This window comes from Silurus aristotelis (assembly GCF_946808225.1).
Source record: "Silurus aristotelis genome assembly, chromosome: 8".
Classification (NCBI taxonomy): Eukaryota; Metazoa; Chordata; class Actinopteri; order Siluriformes; family Siluridae; genus Silurus; species Silurus aristotelis.
The window spans coordinates 14,341,046-14,366,782 of NC_139581.1; the positions used below are offsets into that span (position 1 = coordinate 14,341,046).

The following is a 25,737-nucleotide window of genomic DNA, read 5'->3' on the forward strand; positions in this document are numbered from 1 at the left end:
ATGATGCTTGAAGACGTAGGTAGTGACCACTTTGTAATTTGATGAGAGGCTTTAATAAATAATGGAGCTTTTTCTAGGATCTCCATAACCGATGTTGTTCCTGTTTGCTCTTTGAAAGACAGACACAACGCTGTGTTGCGAAAACCAAAAAATTGCTCCTGCCTTTTGGAACAGTGCCATTATTTGGTGTAAACATGAATCCTGAATAGTAAGTATATCCTATCTATTTATTTTAACCAGGTTTTTTTTGGTCTTCTTCTATTGTGATTAAAATGAGTAAGGAGTTTTGTGTTGCTAAAAGGAAACAAGGAATCCAGATCTGCTTCATTGTGTGATTGTAATTCCTTATTATTCTAACATTAATGTTCACCTTGTAGGGTAGAAATGTTTTTGAAGAAGAATTTATTGTATAATTCATGAGCAAAATTGATCTACATGGTGCAGCTGTAGTTGCCTGAAATGAGCAAACATTGCATGTTCTTGGTTTGTTAGCATAAAGAAAACAATTATAAGATGGAGAAAGACTTCTGTATTTATATTATGCTTTTCTTTTAGTGACTACCTCTTTAAGCTGCTGTTGATTGGAGACTCTGGTGTGGGGAAGTCATGTCTGCTGTTGCGTTTTGCTGTAAGTCAAAAAGTCAATAAACACTGAAACACGATATTAGACTACTCTGGATGTCAGGTTTCATGCTGAAATATTACACTGTCTGAAATAAATTTTAAATGTATTTGTTGCATGTGGGTTAATTGTTTTCTTTTATTGATTATGGCTTAATGTTGCATGCTAATGCCAACAGGATGATACCTACACTGAAAGTTACATCAGCACGATAGGGGTTGACTTCAAAATCAGGACTATTGAAATGGACAGCAAGATAGTTAAACTGCAAATTGTAAGTAAAGAATGCATTATTTTTATCAGGATATTTTGATCTTAAAATCTTTACTGGGTCTGTACATTTTGGAATTAACATCACATTTGCCAGGTTTCATTCAATTCTGTGGGATTCAAGAGATTCCACATTTGTATGCCACATTCAGAATCAGTAACTGAATTTTCAGTAATCTGTCGGTAATCAGTCGAGATGCCTGTATTGATTTTATGTTTATATTGATTGATTATTGTTACAGTGGGATACAGCTGGTCAGGAGAGATTTCGCACGATTACCTCCAGCTATTACAGAGGTGCACATGGGATTATCATTGTATATGATGTTACTGACCAGGTAAAAAAACCCAAAGACAAAACAATAATATAGTAATAGAAAAACATGACTTTTTTAAAATGAGATTTTCAGAGTTTTTTTATTCTTTGTAATTGTAGGAGTCTTTCAACAATGTAAAGCAATGGCTGGAGGAGATTGATCGCTATGCATGTGAAAATGTTTCGAAGCTGCTGGTGGGAAACAAAAGTGATTTAACTTCAAAAAAGGTGGTGGACTGCACAACAGCAAAGGTACCTGCACAAGCGGCTTTTTAAAAGTCAGTTTAAGTATTTGTAGCCAATATTGGAGACATCTTCAGGTGTTTATACCTACAACAGTACAGTATATTAACACCTGACCATCTCACCCATATGTGCTTTTTAGGAATTTAATTCCAAATGTAGTTGTTGTTCACTGTTATAATAACCTCTTCTCTAATAGAAAGGCTGCTAGATTTTGGAGTAGGGCTGTGAGATTTATGGGTTCATTTATTCACAAGAGCATTGGTGAGGTCATTGTGAGGAGGTCTGGGATACAGTTGGTGTTCCAGTCAAAAAGGTGATAAAAAAAATGGCTCTTACACTTCATGGAGATTGCTTTGTGCATGGGGCGGTGCTGTGTTGGAAAATGTTTGGGCCTTTAAGCTCCACTGAAAGGAAACATAATATAACAGCATACAAAGACATTCTAAAACACAGTGTGCTTCCATCTTTTTGGAAATAGTTTGGGGAATGTCCTCCTGTAAAAGTGATGGTCATGTACTGTATTTTGCATATGTTCTTAACAAAAATAAAATAAAAAATATGCTGCTTACAGGTGTTTACAGGATATACTGTATATATTTTATGGTATTATTATTATAATACATCAGTAAAAATACTAAATATTACTGTAAATTTGCATAATAAAGTTGTCTGTCAGTTTTTTCCCCACTTACAATAGGATGTTATGTAAGTTTCCAGCATTGAAGTAATATCTTTTAACCTGTTTATTATCTCATTTCCTCCTGGACAAATACCACTTATTGACTTTAGGATCATTCCAAAATGTTATATACTTAATGAGTTTTATATTCATCCAAGTGTTGTATAATGGTGTTTAAAAAAATGGAAGAAGGAAAAATTTCTATTTCTTTGTTTTATTATAGAAATATTTATTAATATTTATTAATATTTTTTGGGGAGAAATTGGCAGGGGCATTAGAGAAATCGTTGCATTTTTAGTTGGAATAACTCTATGCTGACCTAAATGATACAAAAAATAAAAAATAATAATATCAAAATGGCCCAGCAGCATAAACACTGCTGTAAAAATGACTGTAATGGTAGGTTTTACAGCCATGTTACTTTCCTTTGTCCCAGTTCTTGAATTTATTACACAAAGAGCTATACCTATTGCATTTAACTGTTAATACTGTTGGTACAAACTTTTTTCAGGAATTTGCTGAGACACTTAAAATCCCATTCCTTGAGACAAGTGCAAAGTACGCAAGTAATGTGGAGAAGGCATTTTTAACGATGGCCTCTGAAATCCAGAAGCGAGTCGTGGAAGACAACGTACAGAACGAGACAGTCAAAGTGGGAAAAATCAATAGCGCTCCTTTGTGGCATGGAGCTCAGAAACCAACAGCAGAGGAAGTCAACACCTGCTGTTAGTGCTAACAGACTTAACATGGAGTATATTCAAGGGCTTTGCGTATTTAAAAATAATATTTTTTGGACTAATTGGATTTCACAGTTTATGCTGATTGATGTTGATTTATGGACGAATATACTGTAAACCCCTTTACTTTGTTGAATATTGTTTTAAATGTCCTAAGTGTAGGATTAAATAAATTAGGAACAATGTCAATGATACATTGTAGAAACATTGTAAATGATGTTATTAGTTACATGTAGTAATTATTAATGTTAGTCTGGACACAGACTATTGTAATGGATTTGAACATTTAATATACCGTACATTTATCCCATCACTCTACATCCCTGTAACATCTCAAACTGGCAGGATCCATCAGCAGGTCAAGATTTGTATTTTTCATTCTCATACATTTCCTGCTATTTTTTATTGAATAATGAATTCAATGTGTAATTATTTAAATATGTTTTCAGGTCTTTGCGGTTAAACAGGAGATTGTGTTTTTTCTTTTTCTTTTGATTGATTTAAATTTTTTTTGTATAGAAGACCATTAATCAGAAATCAAACCAAACCAAAAAAGATGCAGAAAGAAAAAGATGCAGCTCTGATGTGGGCCATGTACAATTCAACTAGATTATAAATGAAAATATCCCACATGTGGGACCTTAAATCTTGACTAAAAAAATATATAATTGCCTTAGAGCAATGTACTTTTTATACAAAGTATTTTAATATTTAAATGATCAATACAGACATTTATATTAAGCCTAGCTCCAAAGGCAAGCAAATAAATAATGAAAGAGGTATTCAAAGGTGATTTGTTCATATTTCTTTCCTTTTCTGGCAGAACCTTGTTTTTTTTTATTTTTATTATTATTATGATGATAAACAAACACAATAAGCTTATTTTTCTTTTGTGTGTGTAGTTCTGTCTTGCTTTTCAAAGTTAATAAATGAAAAAAATTGCTAGTTTTACTGATGCTGAGAAATCTAGTGCATTGTGGTGATTTAATAATGAGTGAAAATCATTAGCATATTAAAAAAAAAATTATATCCTTTGATTGTCTTTCATACCAATAACTGGCAAATGTTACCTTTTTTAAAAAGGTTATACAGTAAAGGGTTAAAAGGGTTTCACTTGGAATCATCTCTACTTGTGAGACACTGATGGAGCAAAGTAAAATATAGGATACAGTCGGTGAAAATTATTTGATCCCCTTCTGATTTAGAATTTATATGGTAGGTTTAGAACAGTTTAGAATTTATATGGTAGGTTTAGAACAGTTTAGAATTTATATGGTAGGTTTAGAACAGTTTAGAATTTATATGGTAGGTTTATTGAGAGGGTCTATCAATTCTAGCTGATAGACAGGTGTTCAAATACTTATTTGCAGCTGTATCATAAAAATAAATAGTTAAAAAATCATATATTGTGATTTCTGGATTTTTTTTAGATTATGTCTCTCACAGTGGACATGCACCTACGATGACAATTTCAGACCCCTCCATGATTTCTAAGTGGGAGAACTTGCAAAATAGCAGGGTGTTCAAATACTTATTTTCCTCACTGTATATTATAAACGGAGCCTACAGTGTCAGGAAAGATGGGTTTGTCCATTTAGTTTTCTTAATAAAATGAAAGGCCAATGAGAGGATGGCTGTATATAATTTTTGTCATGTAACCAAAAACAGTAAATAAACATTGGATGTTTCTTGGACGTTCAACAACATTAAACATAACTATAAACTAATAGGAAATTAAACATGCTGCACATTAATTTATTTAATTAATAAATAAAATCATTCACAAAACATTTCAGAGCATGTGGTTTTATAAAAAATAACTTCAGTGTGCTAATGGATCACCAATGCTGTCACTGACTATTTTCTTATGTAAAAAAAAAATTTACTGCACAATTCCTCAAATTTTAAATTGTCAAATCTCTGAATTAGTGTTAAAGAATTAAAGTGTTTTATGTATAATGGCAAGAATTTTGCTAAAGCTTTAACAATAATGGTCAGTAAAGAGCAGTTACAGTCCCTTATAACCAAGACTTTCTGCTGCTCAAATTAGCCATATTTACAAATTGTATTCCTGTACATTTTCTTTCTTCTGGGTTTGTCTTTGAGGTGCAATTTAGTGTTGAATCTGTCTCAAAAGAAATGGATGGTCCATGTGAGAGCAAGGCAGTGGCTGTCTTCTCATGGGACAGAGTGGCTGAAGAAGACTGCAGAACCAGCCTGCCTCGCATTGAGTGTCTGACCCTAAGCTGCAAAGGACTGTGAGAAACATGTAGTTTCCTTTTGGGTTTACAGCACCGGAAACATGCTGTATATAATATACGAAAGATATAGACCCAGCCTAAATAGTGAAGCTCAGCAATGTTGAGAAGAAAGCAGCCCAAACTTGTGCTAAACATAAAGTTTAGGAATATAGTCTTCTCCGTAGCTCGTGACACAAAGCAGTCAGTTTGAGTCGGGCATGGGTATGCTTTGCAGCGAAACAAAAATGGCACCTTAAATCCAAACATATAGTATTGGCCTGCCAGAAACATTATCTCCAGAATGGATCGAAAAACCACATGGATGATGTAGATCAACAAAATCTTGCCCGAATATTCAGTAGGATCCTTGCCAACCTCTTTGTAGTCATCCTGCAGGAGGCTCTGCTTGACACACTCCTCCTCACTGGGACTTTCCTCATTTTGTGGCCCATTTGATGGCTCACCTCCTAAATAAATGTTACTTTCTCCACCCGACTTCTTAATATACTGAACATGTGGACGGTGAAGCAGAGCCTGGGCTTGGTCTGTCCGAACCTTTTCATCTTTAGTGATTTTGTGGAGGGCATAGATGATATAGAAGATGGATGGTGTAGAGACCAGGACAATTTGAAACACCCAGAAGCGCAGATGTGAGACTGGTGCAAATGTGTCGTAGCAGACATTGTTGCAGCCCGGCTGGAGTGTGTTGCAGATGAACTTGGATTGCTCATCACTGTACACTGCATCTCCTACTAGAGTCACCAGCAGGATTCGAAAGATCAACAACATCGTCAGCCAGATCTTCCCGATCACAGTGGAGTGGTTTTGAACCTCCACTAAGAAGCGACTCAAAATTGACCAGTCTCCCATACTTTACACTGTGAAGAAAAAAAGAGTTAGTCATGAATGTAAAACCCTTATAGAAATATGCCAGCATTTTCCCCAATTTAATCTCTATCTATTGTATCTTTGGTAACTAATAATTACCACAGATAGCAATATAAGAGATCTTGTGGAAAAAAACTTTAGGGTTAGGTTTATACAGAAGCATTTATAAACCAAACACCTTTGTGTAATTTGTTTAGGGATTACTACTTTATTTACACACAGTGGTGTGGGTTGATCATGCATGAATAAACGAAATTGCTTTTGCTGAAAAGTGGCATTAAATTACAATACACATAATAGCCATGTTGAGATCTTCTCTTGAGTTGTTCTTATTCTAAGCCCTTTCTTGCGGAAATATGGTAGTTTATTTTACTTCATTCTGTAACATTTATGTATCTTCAGTAACTGTTTTATCCTGGTCAGGGTTGCAGTGGGTCTGGAGACTATTCAGCAAATACACACCATGCACATATTTGTGCACTCCTAGGGGCAATTTGGAGCTGCCAATATAACAGCATGTTTTATAGAGGTGGGAGGAAATGTGAACATGTGAAACAGTATCCTGAGCTCAGGATGGAACCGGGGACCATTGAGCTGTAGGGGAGGAACAACACCGTCTGTGGTGCCGTGCCTTCATATTTTACAAATTCTTTTGACCAAAAAAATGTTTTGCGCAATACATATTTATTGCCTCCCACTACTGTGATTAGATTTCCACTGTAAGTGTATTTAGCATTCTCTGGAAACACATAATCATCCTGATAGCACATATGCTATAGGTACACTAGATAAAACAAAATGTTGAAAACTGCTGGAATAATATTTTGTTATTAATATGTTGGCACTTACTATACAGTGGTTTCATTACAACTTCTTTAACTTTTAAAAATTCAATAAAAATAAGAATGGTATACAGTGACTAAGCTGCAGTTTACCTAGACATGCAGAAAACTGTAAACACTCACCTGATGATTTGTCTTTTATCCAGATCCAACAAAATGCAGAAAAAATTATTTTTACCCATACACATGTCTACATTTGTAAAGAAGCCGGTCAGAGGGAATGAACTGCACTGAGCAAGATCTGGAAGAATGGGCTGGTTAAATCTATTCAGGCCTTCCACCCAATACAGTGAACTGTTTACAGACAAAGACTCCCAATATTCAACACAGCAAAGATTTAAAGGTACAATGGGAGGCAATGTATCTAAAAGTCCATGAACAGAAAAAAGAATTTGCTGGAATTAGGCAACAATGTGAATTCATCAAGCGTTTCTATCTCACCTAAATGTTTCTTATTAAAATTGTAAACTATTATCTACAGTTTTAATTGTAAATATGTAACTGACCCTGACTATTAATATAACTGAAATAGTTACATATGCAATATTAAGTATTAAAAAAAAAAGTGAATGTTTTTATCCAGCTATTACCTGCAACTCAGCTCATCAGTATCGTTTACAACATATCCATGGAAATAGCTAAACAAAAACAGTCCTAGTGGCTTCTCACTTCTCTTTTGAAGCTATTGGTCTTTTTGCAGTGTGTGAGAGAGTGATGCGGTGACTCAGTCACGTGTTAGCTTCAACATGATCACAGTCCTGCTATATACACTGGTGCTCAGGGGAAAACACCACCACCACCATCCACCACTCTGCTTAGTGTGGCCAATATTAACTGTTGCGTGTGGTTGGTTTGGAAAAGCTGAATTAATTTTGGACTAATCACAAAACATTTAATGATAATTTAGTAATATATATATATATATATATATATATATATATATATATATATATATATATATATATACAGTACAGACCAAAAGTTTGGACACACCTTCTCATTCAAAGAGTTTTCTTTATTTTCATGACTATGAAAATTGTAGATTCACACTGAAGGCATCAAAACTATGAATTAACATGTGGAATTATATATGAAATTATATACATAACAAATGTCCCTTACGAGGGAAATATCAAGGTCCGTGACGTCGGAGTGACGTGGGGCCGCCTTCCCGTGGGCTCACCACCTGCAGGAGGGACCGTAAGGGACGGTGCTGTGAGGATTGGGTAGCAGTCAAAGGCGGGGGCCTGCTTAGACTGCTGCCCCCGCGACCCGAATTACGGATAAGCGGGAGAAAATGAATGAATGAATGAATACATAACAAAAAAGTGTGAAACAACTAAAAAATGTCATATTCTAGGTTCTTTAAAGTAGCCACCTTTTGCTTTGATTATTGCTTTGCACACTCTTGGCATTCTCTTGATGAGCTTCAAGAGGTAGTCACCTGAAATGGTCTTCCAACAGTCTTGAAGGAGTTCCTCGAGAGATGCTTGGCACTTGTTGGCCCTTTTGCCTTCACTCTGCGGTCCAGCTCACCCCTAAACCATCTCGATTGGGTTCAGGTCCGGTGACTGTGGAGGCCAGGTCATCTGGCGCAGCACCCCATCACTCTCCTTCTTGGTCAAATAGCCCTTGATGCCTTCAGTGTGACTCTACAATTTTCATAGTCATGAAAATAAAGAAAACTCTTCGAATGAGAAGGTGTGTCCAAACGTTTGGTCTGTACTGTATATATATATATATATATATATATATATATATATATATATATATATATATATATATACATAATATATATATGTATATATTGAGCACATATATATATATATATATATATATATATATATATACTGAGACTATAATAGCATTTTGGTAGACTCTGGCCTATTCAGAATAGAACAAAAAGGAAAAGATTTATTGGCATGTCTCAGGTATAAGGGAATAATATATATGAACGCCCACATCTGCCTTGTACATATATAAATTCTATACATAATAGTAAATTAATCGGCCTCTTTCAGGAAGACTCATTTAGAATTAACATCAACATTCCAAAAAGTGTGCATCACAAATACAATGAGCCATATTTAAATGCCAAGTGTATAAATAATTTAAGCAATCCCACAACTGTTTTTGATCCTTCGAGGACAAAAGATGCATTTGATTGTTATCCAGAGACATCATCATGTTGGAAGTAAAAGAACAATAAATCATGAATTACCTTTAAACCATGAATTCAGATCAACTCTTTATTCTTCTTCTTTCGTCTTCTCCCATTAGGGGTCGCCACAGCGAATCATCCATCTCCATACTACTCTGTCCTCTGCATCTGCCTCTTTCAAAACAACTACCCGTACCTGCATATCTTCCTTCACCTCCTTTTTTGGCCTTCCTTTTTCCCCCTTTCCTGGTGGCTCCAACCTCAGCATTATTTTACCGATATACCCCATGTCCCTCCTCTGCACATGTCTAAACCATCTCAAATGTGAATCTCTCACTTTGTCGTCAAAACATCCTACATGTGCGGTCCCTCTAATAAACTCATTTCTAATCCTGAGCATCCTCGTCACTCCCAATGAAAATCTCAACATCTTTAGCTTTGCTACCTCCAGCTCCTGTCCTTTAGTCAATGCCACTGTCTCTAAACCATACAACATCTCAGGTCTCACCACAGTCCTATAAACTTTCCCTTTCACTCTCACAGATATCCTTCTATCCTTCGATCACTCCTGCCACTCTCAGCACAAATCACAATATCATCCACAAACATCATAGTCCATGGAGACTCCTGGATGGACAAGGTCAGACGAGGTCATATGTAAATCACATCCTCTCACCTTGCAAAATCTTTTAAACAATCTGGTTAAAATCTCCACTGCCATCTCTTCTAAACATCTACACATTTTACCAGTATGTCATCTGGTCCAACCGACTTTCCACTCTTCCTCCTCCTAATCGCTGCTCTCACTTCATCCTTACTAATCCTATCCACTTCCTGCTTCACCATCTCCACATCATCCAACCTTTTCTCTCTCTCTCTCTCTCTCTCTCTCTCATTTTCCTCATATCCTAGTATATTTATAGATTTTTAACATATACATTTTTATTAAAGATGACAAGTTGATTGCATTTAATTTATGTTCATTTTCATCCTGAGCTCAAATTACTGCCTTTGTGGATTGTTGCATGTACTTGCTGTGTTTCCTCTGATGTGGGTTTCCTTTGGGTTCTCGGGTTTCCTCTTAACACCCAGAAACATGCAGGTACATAGACAGGCTACATGAATGTACCCATAACTTGTAACTGAATAAATGTGTGTGTGTGTGTGTGTGTGTGTGTGTGTGTGTGTGTGTGTGTGTGTGTGTGTGTGTGTGTGTGTGTGTGTGTGTGTGTGTTTTGTTTTAATTTGATGTACCGGTGTCCTATCCGGGGTGCATTTTTCCCATTGAAGTGGTTATTGAAGACACATAAATAAGTAAATAAATAAATAAATATTTGCATAGAGAAAATATGTATTTAGAAGAATAATTGTTAGACCAAATATGATTTCATTGACATTTTGAGTGTTTAAAAAAAAAATCTGTTGCATTTAATAGATGTTAATAGAGTGAACTCTGGCTTTTTATGCTGGTTAGTAATGTGGTAGTTGTAGTTGGTTGCACATGTGTGTGCATGATAAATATGTGGATGTGACATGAAAAGATAAATAGATGTGAAGAAGCAATTAATTTGAATAGAAACAAAACGTAGTATTTACGGCACTTTCCGTACAGGTGGTCACTCATTGTGCTTTTTATTGAAGAAAATATAAATTAAACTGTTAGATATAATGTCCATGTGTAAATCACAAAATTACATATTGACAAAAAAGTAAATAATTATGAATAATCCGTTTCTGTTTGTTTGATAATGCAATAAAAAAAAATAAGAGTAAGAGAAATCATTGTTGGTTTGTGTGCTCCTGGATTAATAATCATGTTGTGTTGTGTTGTGTTGTGTGTGTGTATGAGAAGTGTGAAATGTGTGTGCTGTGGACAATCCCAACAGCAGCGGCGCTTTTCTCAGGCGATGGTTTGGCCCGCAGGGTTACAGGAAGTTGGAGCAGCTGCCATGTTTAGCTGCTTTGTTGTAGATTTCTTGTAGGTTTCCTGCAGATTTTTTAGCTAAGTGTTGCAATGGAGCCGAGCTGGAGCTCATTTTTATTTCAGGTAAGAGAAACATTTTCAGCAAATCCCGAGCAGCTCTAAAGCGCTTCGCGGCCTCACAGCCCGTTTGCGCCACCGATATTTTATAGAAAAAAATTATTATCTTAAAAAAAGCTCAATCTATTCAACCAAAAACAATGGTAGCTAGCTGGGTTAGCTAGCGTGCCAGCTTACATTAGCAGGCTAGCTAGCCCGAGTTAGCTAAGTGGCTACATCAGCGCCAGACTTCCAGCTGTGGAGTGTGGGGGAGATGAGACACTCAAACGGGATCCTTGTGGCTTTTCCCTGCTCGGTTTTACCTCAGGGTTTGCTTGTTTTTTCACCCCCTCGTATTAGCTAAGATTACTTTCCGCCTGCCAGCATGTCGTTCACTTTTTATACGATTCCCTCATTGATTTCATGGGTGCATGTTGTTTCGTAGCGCGCGGCCAAGCACGAGAGGAGAAAAAATATACATAAAACACCCAGGATTGTACACCAGATCAGTTTTTCATGCCGCTTCGGTGGTTTTCTCACTGGAGTAGGAGTGGATGTGGAGGAGCAGGCAACTTTTCGCTAGCGGCGTTAGCATTGAGTGTGTGTGTGTACACGCTCGTGGTGCTACATTACATTGCGTTGCGTTGCATTGAGCGCGAGATACAAGAATAACCTTTGCAAGTATCCAGAGTCTTGAGAGTCTTTCGTGGGGTTGTTTTCCCCCAAGATTTGGACTTGAACACATCATGATCAGGTTTAAGATTAAACTTGTCTGGTTTCTCTTTTGCTTCTTCTTCAACTCTTAGTTTGAAGAGGGGGGAAAAGCAGCAGCAGCATCGGCGGGCTGCAGATGGAATCTCAGCTATGTTCAGAGTAGTGAAGCTGCTGCCGCATTCTGCATGCATTATACTTCATACTGATATGCAACAAATTCAAGCTGAGCTCATACAGGAAAGCGGTGTGCACACTTGACTTCACGCTACAAAACTCTGCATGACTTCATAGCTGTGAATTTACGCTCAAATGTGATTTGAAAAATTAGTCACATACACCCTGATACGCACTACACTACAACTTGCAACCCATTTTGTGCATCTAATAGACTGTGCCAAGTTCATACATGCAAGAAATCTACCCACTTCGTTCCCTTTACTTACTAGAGCTCAGATAGCACATAAATGTAAATTTCTTTTTACTATTACAATTATAATTGTGTGGAAAGGATAGAATTCGGCTTTAGGTACCACACTTTTTTTTTATTATTTCTTCCCAAGATACGGCACTGCAATTTATGCCATTTTGCCCACAGGCCAAAAAAAAGAGAGAGAAAAAAGTGCTTTCTCTGCTTGAGAGAGGAGGGCCGAGTGTGTTAATGAGATCTTGAAGTGTTTTCTGTTCCTTTACAACTCCAGTAGGTGAGTATGAACGGATTAAAAAAAATCGTCTCGAAGACTTTCCCTGGATTTCTGAATGTATCTCTTCACTATCGGAAAAGTACAATTGGATCGTATGTGTATATTATTGTGTTTTTAAGTAATGCGTATGGCATTAACTGAAAACCCTCGAGAACGCCGTGAAATCCAGCACCCATAACACTGACCACTGAAGAGTGAGATTAGAAGTAAAGCAGTGTAATTAACTTTCCTACACTGTAAATCTAAGAATAACTTATTGCTCGTTTTAAACGGTTAACATGGGCCATGTTTATACTTAATTACTAACCACATTAGTGACAACTCTAAACGTTCAGGCAGCATGTTGCTCAACTGATGATAATGTGTCATTTTGATTGTAATAGAAAACCTTTATTATATGGGGGGGGATCATTGAAGCATCAGAGATATTTTCTCTCAGCAAACGCTGAAAGGAATTGTTCTGCTTGATTCCCTCCTTGTGATTCAGCATCTAATGAGACGGCGGTGTAGCGCGTCACCCGGCATTGTTCGCGAGGCGTCTGAGGTTATTCATAAGCGTGGCATTGTCTAGCTCCCAACAGGCATCGCTTAATCCGTCTGTAGCAGATAATAAAAGAAAAGAAACATTTTTTTTTAAACTTACTCTGAGCTCAGTTTCTGCCGTAATATAAATTCAGTGTCTGTTGTGTGTAATGGCTGAATGTAATGACATTTTCAGGTGAACACTAAAAACAAACAACAACAAAAATCCACAAAATATTTTACTGGCTTGTTAAAGCGGCAACAAACTATTTGAAACTAGAGCTTAATATGTTTAGACCCAACTTAATGCTTACCCAGGAACATTTTATATTTTTGTGCCGATTTGCTCAACATCATTGTTGATGCTAATATTCAATCATTGCCATAAAACGGAGTTTGAATTACATAGAATGAAACATGTAGTCTTGCACAGATCAAGCCATGTTTTCTTTAAAAAAAAATAAAAATTAATAATAATAATAATAAAAACCATGGAAAAAGTTTTTGGAACATCAAGTCTTTAAGCAAGCATTGCTATGTTACACTAGACTTAAACGTAACTAATTTATCAGCACGTATAAGAGTAGATCATACTACAACTTCAGGTCACACAATACTTCTGTGCTGAACAAAATTCTCTAACAATAAGCTTTTTGTAGACTGCATGTAGTCTTTATTCTCATTTTGAGCTTTCTAGTAGGTTTACCCTGTATTCAGATGGATGATTTCTAATATGCATTAATGTGATCGGCTTTTCCTTTTGCTTGCTCCAGATTCTCCATCTCGACTACATGAAGTCTACAAAATGCTTATTGTTAGAGAATTTTGTTCAGCACAGAAGTTTTGTGTGACCTGAAGTTGTAGTATGATCTACTCTAATACATGCTGATAAATTAGTTACGTCTTTCCCTCTTTTTTCATGTTTTTTCTTTTTTTTTTTTTTTACAGTGAACAATTGTATTCATGCATACCATTTTTCCACTTCACCCCCCATTTTCTGTCCTTCTTTTTTTCCCCCTCACTTTCTCACACCTTCTCCCTCTTGCTTTCGATGCCATGACCAATGGGACTATGCAGGCAGCTGCAGAATGGACAAGCTGTAATGATAGTGTAGTCTTTTCAATTCTGTGTAAATGCCTGCTGACCTCCCTGTAGTCTTTCTTTTTTATTTAGCTTCAGTCCTCAATTCAAGATCATATATTTTTGTATCAGTAGTTGAAATTAATTACTGCCCTGGGTTTACAGGGTTTCCGTGGGGTCTAAAAAAAAGTCTAAAATGAAGAAAAAAATAAAATGAACGCCTTAAAAAGGCTTTGAAGACTTGAGAAATTTGCTGATCTAGGTCTTAAATATTTGTAAACAGGTCTTAATTTTCCGATGTCCGTGTAACGCTACATCTTATACTCAGTAAAATGCTCACACAGCACTTTTTTTGTTTGTTTCTTTGGCTATTCTAAGTATAATTCACTATATTATGATTATAAACGTGACCAACAGCCAATCAGCACAGACGTAAAACCGATTTAATCTTTTAGCTATGGAAATGTACAAGTTTAGCAAACTTTGGGGGGGGTCGTTAACATCGTTTTTGTGTATTTTTGTTGTCTTGATATAGGTCTTAAATTTCATTCTTAATGGTCTTATTAACATGAAAGCTGCAGAAACCTTGATTTTAATGATTACGGATATATTGAGTTTACCTGGATTTGTGTAGTACATGTTTTAAAGTGAATTATGAATGAGCTCTCACACAACTATACTAGAGCTATACATAACTGACTACTGCACCTCTTTTTTCAGATGCTGAGACTAACCTAGTTTTGAATATATTTATTTATTTTCTTGACTTAATTGTTTTTTTACGTCGTGGGTTTTATTTGCGTCTGTAACGCACAGACTGGGTAGTTTTGGCGCGTCTCCTTAAGCCAGAACAGTCTGTCCCTGCAGTCACATGTGGAAAGGTTTTTATGATAGTCAGAGATCACTTTACATGTAACAGATTTAGGTGTCATCATGGCAGCATGCTACGGGTCTCTTTATGCTGAGCTGCAAGAGACGTTAGGGTGTCCGTCCCAAACTTGTGAGTTCCCCGCTGTGCTCACCAGTGACTTGTTCATCATATAAGGGCTAAAACTGTTTTTTTTTTTGTTGTTTGTGTTTTTTGAATGATTTTGACAATTCACTAGTTTCTCATTAGAATGCTAAAATGTGGTGTTGGAGTGTGTGTGTCTCTTTCTTTATGTTGGAATGTCTATTTATTTCACTCTCACACACGTGCATGTCTGTGTTCTGAAACTTCCCCGGTCTCAGTTGTGGCAGCTTGTTTTTCCTTGTTGCACAGATGCTCTTGTAATGAGTCATGTTCTATTCCGTATAAAAATTTACCACCGTCATTCTACTCTTGGCTTGTCTACTACATTACTAGAACATTATTTTATAGCCGACTACACTGTTAGGGATTTATCTGGTCAGGTCAGAGCTTAGTGTTCAGGAGGATCTTTCATATCTGTTATAGTCATTATAATAATGTAGCAGAGATTATCGGCAAACATTTACACAAGGATTCAGATTTGTAATGTGTCAAATAGGAATATATATACGATTTCAAATATGTTGAGATTTTCATTGGTAGTGACGAGGATTAGACAGGATTAGAAACAAGTTTATTAGAGGGACCGTGCATGTAGTATGTTTGGGGACAAAGTGAGAGAGGCCCGATTGAGATGGTTTGGACAGGACATAGCGGGACATGATGCTGAGGAAGGAGGAAAAGAGGAAAGACCTAGGAGAAGGTTTATGGATGTGGTGAGGGAAGACATGCAGGTAGTTGGTTTAAAAGAGGCAGATGGGGTATGGAGACAGATGATCCGCTGTGGTGACCCCTAAGAGGAGCAGCTGAAAGAAGAAGAAGAAGAAAGATTTTATAAGGATGTAGATGCTGTATGTATCTTACGGCTAAAATTAGCCAAGGAGTTGTTTGGTTCTTGGTTCTGGGGGTTGGAAATGAACAGATAATTAAAAATGTATGAATGTAGCTAAGCATAAAAAAAGTCTGAATTTCTGTTAAAGGCAGAAACACAGGCTGGTTTACAGACTTGTGTATAAAGTATATATTATTAAAAGATTTTTATACATTCTTTCTTTCCACCAATCAGACAAATGACACTCTGCACCACCAGCACCAGGTTGGCCAGAACAGTCTGCTGCCTCTGCTCAATGCTGGAACAGAACCCCAAGACCAAAAGCCTGTGCTCCCCATCCCACTGGAGCAGAAGCCTCCAGTCAGTGCGGCCGACCTCCTCAAGGACAACATGGCCGGTGGGACAGGTGGAGGGGGAGGTGGGGGAGGTGGGGGAGGTCCAGTGGTGGTTAAGAAGGAGCCCAAATCAAAAACGCCCTTCATCTGTGGCTATTGCAGCAAGTCCTTTCGAGACAGCTACCACCTGCGGCGGCACGAGTCTTGCCACACGGGCATCAAGATGGTGTCCCGGCCTAAGAAGACACCAGCAGCGCCCACAATGGTGCCCATGATCTCCACTGTGCAACAGCGGGATAGCAACGGCAACCCCACCTATGTGTCTGCTGCAGGTATCCTGACAGGCACCAATTCAGCCACAGTGACGTTGGGAGCAATGGCCACTCTGCCCCAGCAGCAACCCAGCGTACCCAAAAAGCCCCCAAAGCCAGTGAAGAAAAACCATGGTTGTGAGATGTGTGGTAAAGCCTTCCGTGACGTCTACCATCTCAACCGGCACAAGCTGTCGCACTCGGACGAAAAGCCTTTCGAGTGTCCTATCTGCCACCAGCGCTTCAAGAGGAAGGACCGTATGACCTATCATGTGCGCTCACACGATGGTGGTGTGCACAAGCCATACATTTGCTCCGTCTGTGGCAAAGGCTTCTCCAGGTGGGTGAACTAGGTATTCTCAGTTCCTAATGGCTCATACATTCAGGGAGCTGGAAAAGAGAAAAAAATGTGGTAAGTCTACACGTGTCTACAATTGCTCTGGGGTATGACCAGGAACCTTCATGCTTCCACAACCCTAAGGTTTAAAATTTTTTTATTACAATTTTTTTTTTACTCCAGGGGTGCGACAAAAAAGGGTTTTTCTAGAAAAGCAATCAAACTATTTTTTTTTTTTTGGTCCACTTTTCCAAAAACACTAATTTAAAAAACACTGAGCTTCAACACTGAGAAATGCTTATTGTGTGTGTATTGTAAGTGTATTGTGGCAGGTCATTAAAAAAAAAAAAAAAATCATTTAAAATGATCTATGCTGAAATTAAGTAAAAACGCATTCATTTTTTTTTTTCCAAATATTTAGTTTTAAGAAATCAAATATGTAAGTGCCTCCTGGAAAAATATATTATATTACACAAGCTTTGGAACACTGCTTTGATCAGCTTTATTTTTGGTGCTTTGTAAAAATGCTCTTTAACCAATAATAATGCTACTCTGTTTGTTTGTGCAGTCATGTTGTTTTATAAAAGGACTCTCCTTTATAATCAACATAGTGTTTTGACTGTATTTTGTTATTCCATTTTTTTTCACCCGTTCTGTTTTTTTTTTTTTTTTTTTTTTTTTCCCCCAACAGGCCAGATCATCTCAGCTGTCATGTAAAACACGTTCACTCTACAGAGCGGCCTTTCAAATGCCAAGTAACGGTAAGAAGCCCCTCTCTGTTTCTGTCATACAAACTCAGGCTCTAGCATTGGTTTTATGGAGTATGTTTCTCGGAAGCCTCGGTTTTTAATAGGGTCTGGGTGTTTTAGTGATGACAGCTGCCGAGAAAGTGTACTGGCATGGCTTTTTTTTTGGTGAACAGCTAGGCAGAGGCTTGAAGAGTTTGCCAATCAACACCACTAAATAAATTTTTTGTGGCTGAAAGGTGATCTGCAACACGTGCTAGTCAAATTACCTAAAAATGAAATATATATATATCTCACTTTGACAAAACTAACACTGCACCAGTGCTTACACTTTGTAGGTGATACGTTTATATATTAAATCACGTAACTAAATTGCAATTTTATACAGGGCTGAAACTATTTCTCGAGTAACTTGAACAATTTGAATACATGCTTCATTTAGTCCATTTATCTACACACGTAGCATTGTGTTTCACACACAGTTATTTTTAAGAGTACAGTAAATCTGTACTGTTATACAAGCTGCACATTATAAAATATAAAAACTTTCTATCGGCTTCTCCCGTTGGGGGTCGCCACAGCGGACCATCCCCATGTTTGATTTGGCACATGTTTTTACGCTGGATCCCCTTCCGAAAGCAACCCTCCCCATTTATCCGGGCTTGGGACCGGCATTAAGGCTTGTGCAACCCTAATGGCTGGGGTTGGTTCCCTGACCGGGGATCGAACCCGGGCTGCAGCGGTGAGAGCGCCGCATCCTAACCACTAGACCACCAGGGAACCTAAATAAACGTTATAAAATATAAATAAATTTATTTATTTATATTTTATAATGTGCAGCTTGTATGACAGTACAGATTTACTGTCCTCTTAAAAATAACTCAACATTCAGGCATTATTGTCTAAATAGCTGGCAACAAAAGTGAGTACACCCTGTCAAAACTGTGTCCAAAGTGTACATTTTGTGTAAGCACCATTATGTAGCACTGCCTTAATCCTCCTGGGCATGGAATTCACCAGAGCTGCTGGTGGTGGTGTTGCTGGGATCCTTTTCTACTCCTCCAGAATGACATCATGGAGCTGCTGGATGTTAGACACATGGTGCTTCTTCACCTTCCCCTTAAGGATTCCTTAAAGGTGCTCAATAAGGTTTAGATTTGGAGACATACTTGCCCACTTCATCACCTTCAGCTTCCTTAGCAAGGCAGTTGTCATCTTACCCATGTGTTTGGGGTCGTTATGTTGGAAAAATGCCTTTCGCCCCAGTTTCTAAAGGGAGGCATCATGTTCTGCTTCAGAATACATGTTGGAATCCATGTTTTCCTCAATGAATCACAGCTTCCCAGTACCAGCACCAGCAGTTTATCTTAATCCCATCAGACCACAGGACATAGCTCCACTAATTCATGCTCTTGGATATGTTGTCTTTAGAAAACTGTTTGTGGGCTTTCTGGTAAACCAGCTTCAAAAGAGACTTCATTCTGTCATGACTGCCATGCAAATCGACTTGTTGCAGTGTGGGTATGGTCTAAACTCTGACCTTTTTAAACAAGTGAACCTTCCGCTTCTGCAACCTCTAAATCAATGCTGGCAGCACTCGTGCGTTGGTTTTTGAAGTCAGCTTCTGCACCTGACACACAGCACGAGGACTCAACTTCTTTAATTGTCTCTTGCGAAATCTGTTCCGAGTCGAACCCGTCTTGGAAAACCTCTGTATGACTGGTGTAACCGATCTTTCTTATAGCCTCGGCCAGGTTTGTGTAGAGCAACACGTTTAATTCTCAAATCCTCAGAGATTCTTTGCCATGTGGTGCCAACTTGAACATCTAGTGGTCAGATTGAGAGAATTGTACTCAAAGCACCACATTTTAACTGCTCTAACAGCATGAAACACATATATTGTATGGTGCTGTCAAGCTGACAAAAACATGAACATGATGAATAGAACATGTGGCTTTGCATGGTTACATGACTTTTACTGTTATCACTTGGAGTGTACTCACTTTTGTTGCCAGCTATTTAGACAATAATGGCTGTATGTTGAGTTATTTTCAGAGGACAGTAAATCTGTACTGCTTCACAAGCTGCACATTGACTACACTAAAATATATTTTCTTTCTTTAGTATTGTCCCTTAAGATGATGATAAAATGGTTGCTGAAATGTGAGGGGTGTACTCACTTTTGTGAGAGATTGTGTATGTAGGTAGGTAGAGTGATAGAGTGATAGTGATTATATAAATATGTATGTGTATGTATATGACATAATACATGGATATTTCACTTAATTGCTTCCAATCAAGATATACATTGTATTACTTACATAATTAAATACTTATCTAGGCAAGTAACTGTACATGATGCTAAATGTGTTCTAATCTGGACATGTCTCAGCTACTTTTTACTGAGTGGCTATTTCTGTGGCCACATGTGAATCGCAATTTTATTTATAAAAATATAAATATATATATATATATATATATATATATATATTTTTTTTTTTTTGCAAGGAAAAAATTCAGAATTGTTCGGAATTGTTTATAAAAATTTACAATAGCCTTTTATTTTATTTTTTTATTCAGTGGCAAATACAAGCAGCCACTATAAGCGTTAAAATGTCTAAATTAAAGATAATTAATCTCAAAAAATCTTAAAAAATCTGGCTTTTGCATTTTTTTAAAGTACACTTTAAAACATAGACACTATTAGGGTTTTCTATAGTTATAATCAGCAAAACAGCTTATTTAAATCTATTTAGTTTTTATCTGATGAATTGACTATAGATAAATAATTTCCGTCCGTCTATCAATAAATCGTCCGATTAATCGATTATTAATCGATTTACAAATAATCGTTGGTTGCAGCCCTATATATATATATATATAAAATGAAATAATACATGCATATAAAATATACTAGATTTTATTTTGTTAAAATGAGTGCATCACTAGTGTATAGAATTGTGTACACCAGTAAGTGTCTCTAAAATATTTTGTATAATAACTCTCTTACTCAATTTACATTTTACAAATGTACATAGTAATAGTATGTGTAAAATATTGACACAAAAATACTCAGGATAATATCATGGATTGCCATGGTATTACTTCGTATTTATTAATGTACTAAAATGAATTAGTTTTCCTTTAAAATGCCCTGAAAATTACCTGGTATAATTTCATCATTTGCAGAGATCAGTCCAGAAAGACCTGGTATATTGCTTTTTTTTTTTTTTTTTTTTTTTTTTTGTAATTATTATTATTACTTTTTGATGCTGTTTCTTTCCCTGTAATTTACAGATCACTAATTATTTTATTTCCTTTGATTTGTGTGTGTGGCAGGCCTGCACATCTGCTTTTGCCACCAAAGACCGCTTACGCTCCCACATGATCCGGCATGAGGGTAAAGTCACCTGCAACATATGCGGCAAGATGCTAAGTGCTGCCTACATCACCAGCCACCTGAAGACACACAGTCAGGCCGGCTTCACCTCGACCTGTAACAAAGGTACGCCAGCCCTCGCCCCTCACTCCTCCTCCACCTCTTCCTCTACCACTTCCTCCTGGCCTCCGCTCGCCTCGGCTGCGCCAAACCAGGACAACACACACTCAGGTGGGCCTCTCCCTCTGTCGTGGTGATGTCACTTCCTCAAGCAATTTACAACTGCTGCTACAGGGATCTGCTACTATTGGCCAAGCCTGTACATTTCTTACAATTAACTGTGCAGGTTCAATTGATTACTACAATGCATGTTATTTTATGGCCCATTTTATAACCCAAGTTAACAGAAAAAAAAAGAAATTCATATCCAAAACATTTTCCCTGAATTTAAATCCAAGTCTCATTTTGATTATGTTGATTGATGTTTCTGATTTCTGACCACAATATCTAATTTAGGGCACACAAACAATTCGAATTCTGATGCCAGTTGCTTTTGATATGTCTTTTAACAGAATGACAGATGACCAAGAACTTGTATTCCAACAAATATCTGGTGGCTCTGTTTTGACTTGTTTGCTGACTATTGTTTAATCAGTCACTTAGGAATGTGATCATACAACTTTAGTCTCTAATACTGGCAAGCTGCTTATGTTTATCTGTGACAAATGTAGACGAGTTTATAAGCAGCAGTTATACAGCCATCATGCTATTTGATATGACAGGGGTGAGTTTGTGTCTGATTTGCAATTCATGCATATTCATGTAATTGTAATGAGGATGAGATTTTTTGTGGACATGTTTTAGTAAGTGTAGAGTTTTATTTTGCAATATAGATGCACTATATTGTGAGACGTTTGTAAACATCTGAACATTCGACCAAATGTGCTTTATGAACAACCGAATCCAGATTTATTCTTTCCTTTGCTGTTTATTTTAGTGGCTTTCCAATAGATCTTAGAGTATGGTTGTGACAATTTAAAGGAGAGAAAAAAAAAGAACAATGTGTGTGCATCTAGGATTGTAGTAACAGTTTGAGGAAGTACCACGTATGAGTGTGTTGGTAGAATATTTTCATCCTTTTAGATAACACATTCTGATCTATAAAATTAGTCATTTTTCCTTTATTTTCCAGACACTAATAATGCATGCAATTCTGCCTCAGCTACACCAGTTACTGCCTCGGCCACCACTGCCAGCATGAACCGTGGAACCGTCAGCAACCCTGTCACCATCTCCTCCAACACAGTGAATATCACAGCACCTGTGAGCCTGCAGCACCCGGTGACCATCACTGCTCCGGTCAATATCGCCTCGGTGAACATCCCTGCCACAGCAACCGGCATGAACATCGCCCACCCAGTGGCCATCAGCACCCCCATGTCCATGAACATCACTGGCCCCCTCAACATTGCCATGAGGCCCATGGAGAGCATGCCGTTCCTCTCGCAGGTTTTGCCTTCCTCGCCACCTTGGTAGAACCCAAATAACTTCTGATTACTCATCCAACCCAGTGTGTCTTATTTTAAATCCTGTTCTGGTCTTCCATTAGTAGCGTGCTGTGAAGAAAGGGCAAGCAAGGAAGTAAGGTAGAGGTTCCAAGCTTAGTGTGGGTAGACAGTAGCAGCAGATGAGGGAAAACGCAAAGATCTAGTTGGTGTTATGTAGGGGGTGCTCTGTTTATCATTATATTGGCTATTGGCTAAGCAGAAAAAGAAATGTATAGGGTTTAGTGAAATAGCTAAAGGAAGAAGAAAAAAGTTAGTTCATGTATGGATTGGAAGCTGACATGCTGTGATTTCTGCATCCTTAGTGCCAGAAGATCTCAGCCAATGACCATTTGGAGAGAAGCAGATCGTGCGCATGACTGGTTTTAACAGTTTTTTATTTTATTTTTATTTTTTATTTTTATTTTTATTTTTTTTTGTTTTTTTGAACTGTGATGACTTTTTTTTGTTTGTTTTATATTTTTAGCTTGCTGATCAGTATTCCCTAGTTTTATTCATTGAGTTATGTACTACAAAAGGGACAGGAGCTTCCATTTGTGGGAGATAATTATTTTTAATACTATCTACATACGAGTCTGTTTTGGATTTACATTCATTGTAAGCCACTTAAAGCTGTAGCTATTATTTTAGTTTTAAAATATTTTCTGGAGTTGATCATTCCTGGTAGAAGAAAGATTATTACATATTATTCTTTTGAATTGCTGGGACATCTTTCTGTTTGGTGGGTGTTGGACATGAAATTAAAACACAAGTTTTGCACTGATAACATATCTGATTGGTTGTATTCTAATGGCAGTATTATATGAAATGTTTTCAAATCTGCGGAGTTAAGTGTCTTTATCTAGATGTCGGGCCGCCTATTAGGCACCTTTAACAGAAAGAAGTTTGAGATCTAAACATCCTTTTTAAGAGTGTTTTGTTCAGAACACTTTATTCTTCTTCCTTTAAGGATGAGGGCTGTACTCACATGGGCCTCTTCTCAGGGTCTTTACTGAGAGAATCCCACTCATTTGACACTCGTGTTGGACACTTCTGGAATTTTCACCTCTTTTAATACACTAAACCATTTTCTCTTTGTTGTCCCATAATTGTTAACTGTACCTGGGTGGAAGATGCATTGTGTTACATTTATGAATATTTTTTTTTTTTTATGATTACAGTTAAACCAAAACTGCCATCTAATATTCAGGGTTTGTTGACTTTTTTTGTTTTGTTTTTTTTATCATGACACTTATTTGTGTTCCAAATGACTGTGGAAAGCTAGCAACGAACAAAAGCAAAGCGTTTCATCCATTTTGGATGGCAAAAGCAATATTAAAGTTGCACTGCTTATAAATTCTTTTAATTTCTGATCAGTGTATTTAACTTCAATATCTCTCATTTCTGTATAGTCCCCTATCATGAGTGTGCTTTATATGAGTGAGCCAGGATGAGTAAGAAAACCAGCTTAATGTGACATAAAAGGCTCTTTTTAAACAGCAAACTAAATGCCAAAACATGTTCATATTTTTATTAGACATTACCTGAAATTATAAGCAGTAATTGTTGTTAAATCTGGTTCTTTGCTGATCAGAGATGTAATGGATTTGGGATGAAAAACAGATCTGGACTGTGAGTTAAGAAAAGCCTAAGAGCTACTGGATGTTCACTTTTTTTCATGAATTACATTGTCTCCTCATTTCAACGATCAACATCACAACTTCCCCATGCATTGCATGAACTTTTCATTTTAGAACCTAGGCACCCAAAACACTTGTCTTGATGTCCTTCAGAGGATGTTGCCTTGTTTAACAGGGGTGTCGTCTTTAGGGAAAACACTGAGAACTGGAATTTGAAGAATGAGACTGAGGTGACTGGTTGAAAGCATTACAGAACTTTTTGAAGTATGCTTGTGATAAATATATGGCCCTCCAGTGGCATCACTTCTGTGCCTGATCTGAAAATGCCACATAGGAACATGACTGTCCTGTTTACCAAATCTCTGTGAAGATTTTAGATCTATTTTGCTTTGGAGATTATCATGTATAAGGAATGATCACTGTCATTAGCTTTTCTTTTCCCTGAAGTATTGTTTTATGCCTTATGCACCAACAGTATCTTTTAAAGAAATGTTTGATTATTAGTGAGGGGTGGGAGATATTTTAAGTTTTACATTGGAAAATAAAATGGTAGTTCTGTCCTTTTACAGCTTGTTTTGATCAATTGGCAAAACCATGTGAATGCCAGTGAATGTATATCTTTGTACAAAACAGTTAGCTCAGAGGATGTCGTAGGTATGGTAGACAAGTGCAAGGAAAAAATAAAATAACCTTTTATAAAACTTTTTGTATTAGAACATTAACATTGATAATTTTGTATATATGAAGACTAGGACATTTTTTGGTTAGCAGAAAGGTGAAGCATTCCTACATTTTTTTAAATGTATGTATGTCACGAACAGTTATGTAAACACAATGTTTTATGTGCCTTTTATTTGGGTTGTCTAAATAAAAGAAAATTGTAAAACATGGATGTGTAACTCATTCTTGCTCATTAATCTTATTCACAATGCTGACCTGGTCTTTTCTCCCAAATGGTCGTTATTAAATTTACCCTGATTACCATGATTTTAATACAATTGTCTGTGTTTCATTCATGATTCCAAGGAATAATTCACAGGAATGTGTTTTGGCAATACAAATAATAATCCGAGTATATATATTTTTCAGGTTATAGCCGCCCTGTTTGGGTGAGTCTGTGCATATCATGGTTTGTTCTTGGCTGACAGGAGTGGTCTCCTAAAATGTTCTATTCACCATAGTGGTAAAGAGGATTTATTTGAGTTACAGTAGACTTCCTTTCAGCTTGGACCACTGCTCATTCACTTCTGATCTTTCTCATCAACAGGGTGTTTCTGCCTGCAGACTTTTTATTTCTATTTTGTACCATGCTGTATAAACTCGAGACATTGAGTGTATGTCAAAATAAATACTTGCTTTAAAGGTTATATGAAATATTATATAGTTGTACCAGTACACACTTTTTATATAAAGATAACTTTGTTTTAACAATAAAGTTCTATATAATATATACAATAAAACAATGTGTAAATTCTAATCATAAAAAAGTCAAGGGTTACTTGAGCCCCAAGTAATGCATGGAACCATGAGAAGGGTTATCACTGGCCAGCATGATCTCAGATCCT

At 37.0% G+C, this 25,737-nt stretch overlaps 3 protein-coding genes across 8 annotated transcripts; 2 read left to right on the forward strand and 1 right to left on the reverse strand.

The window, feature by feature from the left end:
- The first annotated feature begins 53 nt into the window (after positions 1-53).
- Positions 54-3,836, forward strand: LOC310729952 (ras-related protein ORAB-1). The gene is made up of 6 exons (XM_083548658.1): positions 54-208; positions 556-628; positions 801-896; positions 1,135-1,230; positions 1,329-1,460; positions 2,646-3,836. The coding sequence occupies exons 1-6, from the start codon at positions 195-197 to the stop codon at positions 2,862-2,864; spliced, it is 630 nt and encodes a 209-aa protein (XP_083404784.1). The 5' UTR covers positions 54-194; the 3' UTR covers positions 2,865-3,836.
- An 825-nt stretch (positions 3,837-4,661) lies between these two features.
- Positions 4,662-7,462, reverse strand: LOC310730471 (gap junction delta-2 protein). Its single transcript, XM_083549497.1, has 2 exons — positions 6,965-7,462; positions 4,662-5,989 (listed from the first exon to the last, which is right to left on the reverse strand). Exon 2 carries the CDS (start codon positions 5,979-5,981, stop codon positions 4,890-4,892), a length of 1,092 nt encoding a protein of 363 aa, XP_083405623.1. The 5' UTR covers positions 5,982-5,989; positions 6,965-7,462; the 3' UTR covers positions 4,662-4,889.
- A 3,359-nt stretch (positions 7,463-10,821) lies between these two features.
- vezf1b (vascular endothelial zinc finger 1b) lies at positions 10,822-25,060 on the forward strand. 6 transcript variants are annotated; one of them, XM_083548518.1, is made up of 5 exons: positions 10,822-11,049; positions 16,115-16,866; positions 17,555-17,624; positions 20,949-21,219; positions 22,211-25,060. In XM_083548518.1, exons 1-5 carry the CDS (start codon positions 11,017-11,019, stop codon positions 22,522-22,524), a joined length of 1,440 nt encoding a protein of 479 aa, XP_083404644.1. In that variant the 5' UTR covers positions 10,822-11,016; the 3' UTR covers positions 22,525-25,060. The 6 variants fall into 6 exon arrangements, with proteins under 6 accessions (XP_083404644.1, XP_083404646.1, XP_083404643.1 ...); XM_083548520.1 differs by having other exon boundaries at positions 10,839-11,049; positions 20,949-21,114; XM_083548517.1 differs by having other exon boundaries at positions 10,844-11,049; positions 22,181-25,060.
- Positions 25,061-25,737: the final 677 nt, after the last annotated feature.

Coding starts and splice junctions, on each gene's coding strand:
- LOC310729952 (XM_083548658.1), top strand. Junction 897..1,134: donor AGATAGTTAAACTGCAAATT/GTAAGTAAAGAA, acceptor TTATTGTTACAG/TGGGATACAGCTGGTCAGGA. Junction 1,231..1,328: donor TATATGATGTTACTGACCAG/GTAAAAAAACCC, acceptor TTGTAATTGTAG/GAGTCTTTCAACAATGTAAA.
- LOC310730471 (XM_083549497.1), bottom strand. CDS start 5,981: ATGGGAGACTGGTCAATTTTGAGTCGCTTCTTAGTGGAGGTTCAAAAC.
- vezf1b (XM_083548517.1), top strand. CDS start 11,017: ATGGAGCCGAGCTGGAGCTCATTTTTATTTCAG. Junction 11,050..16,114: donor GGAGCTCATTTTTATTTCAG/GTAAGAGAAACA, acceptor TCCACCAATCAG/ACAAATGACACTCTGCACCA. Junction 21,220..22,180: donor CCAGGACAACACACACTCAG/GTGGGCCTCTCC, acceptor TTTATTTTCCAG/ACACTAATAATGCATGCAAT.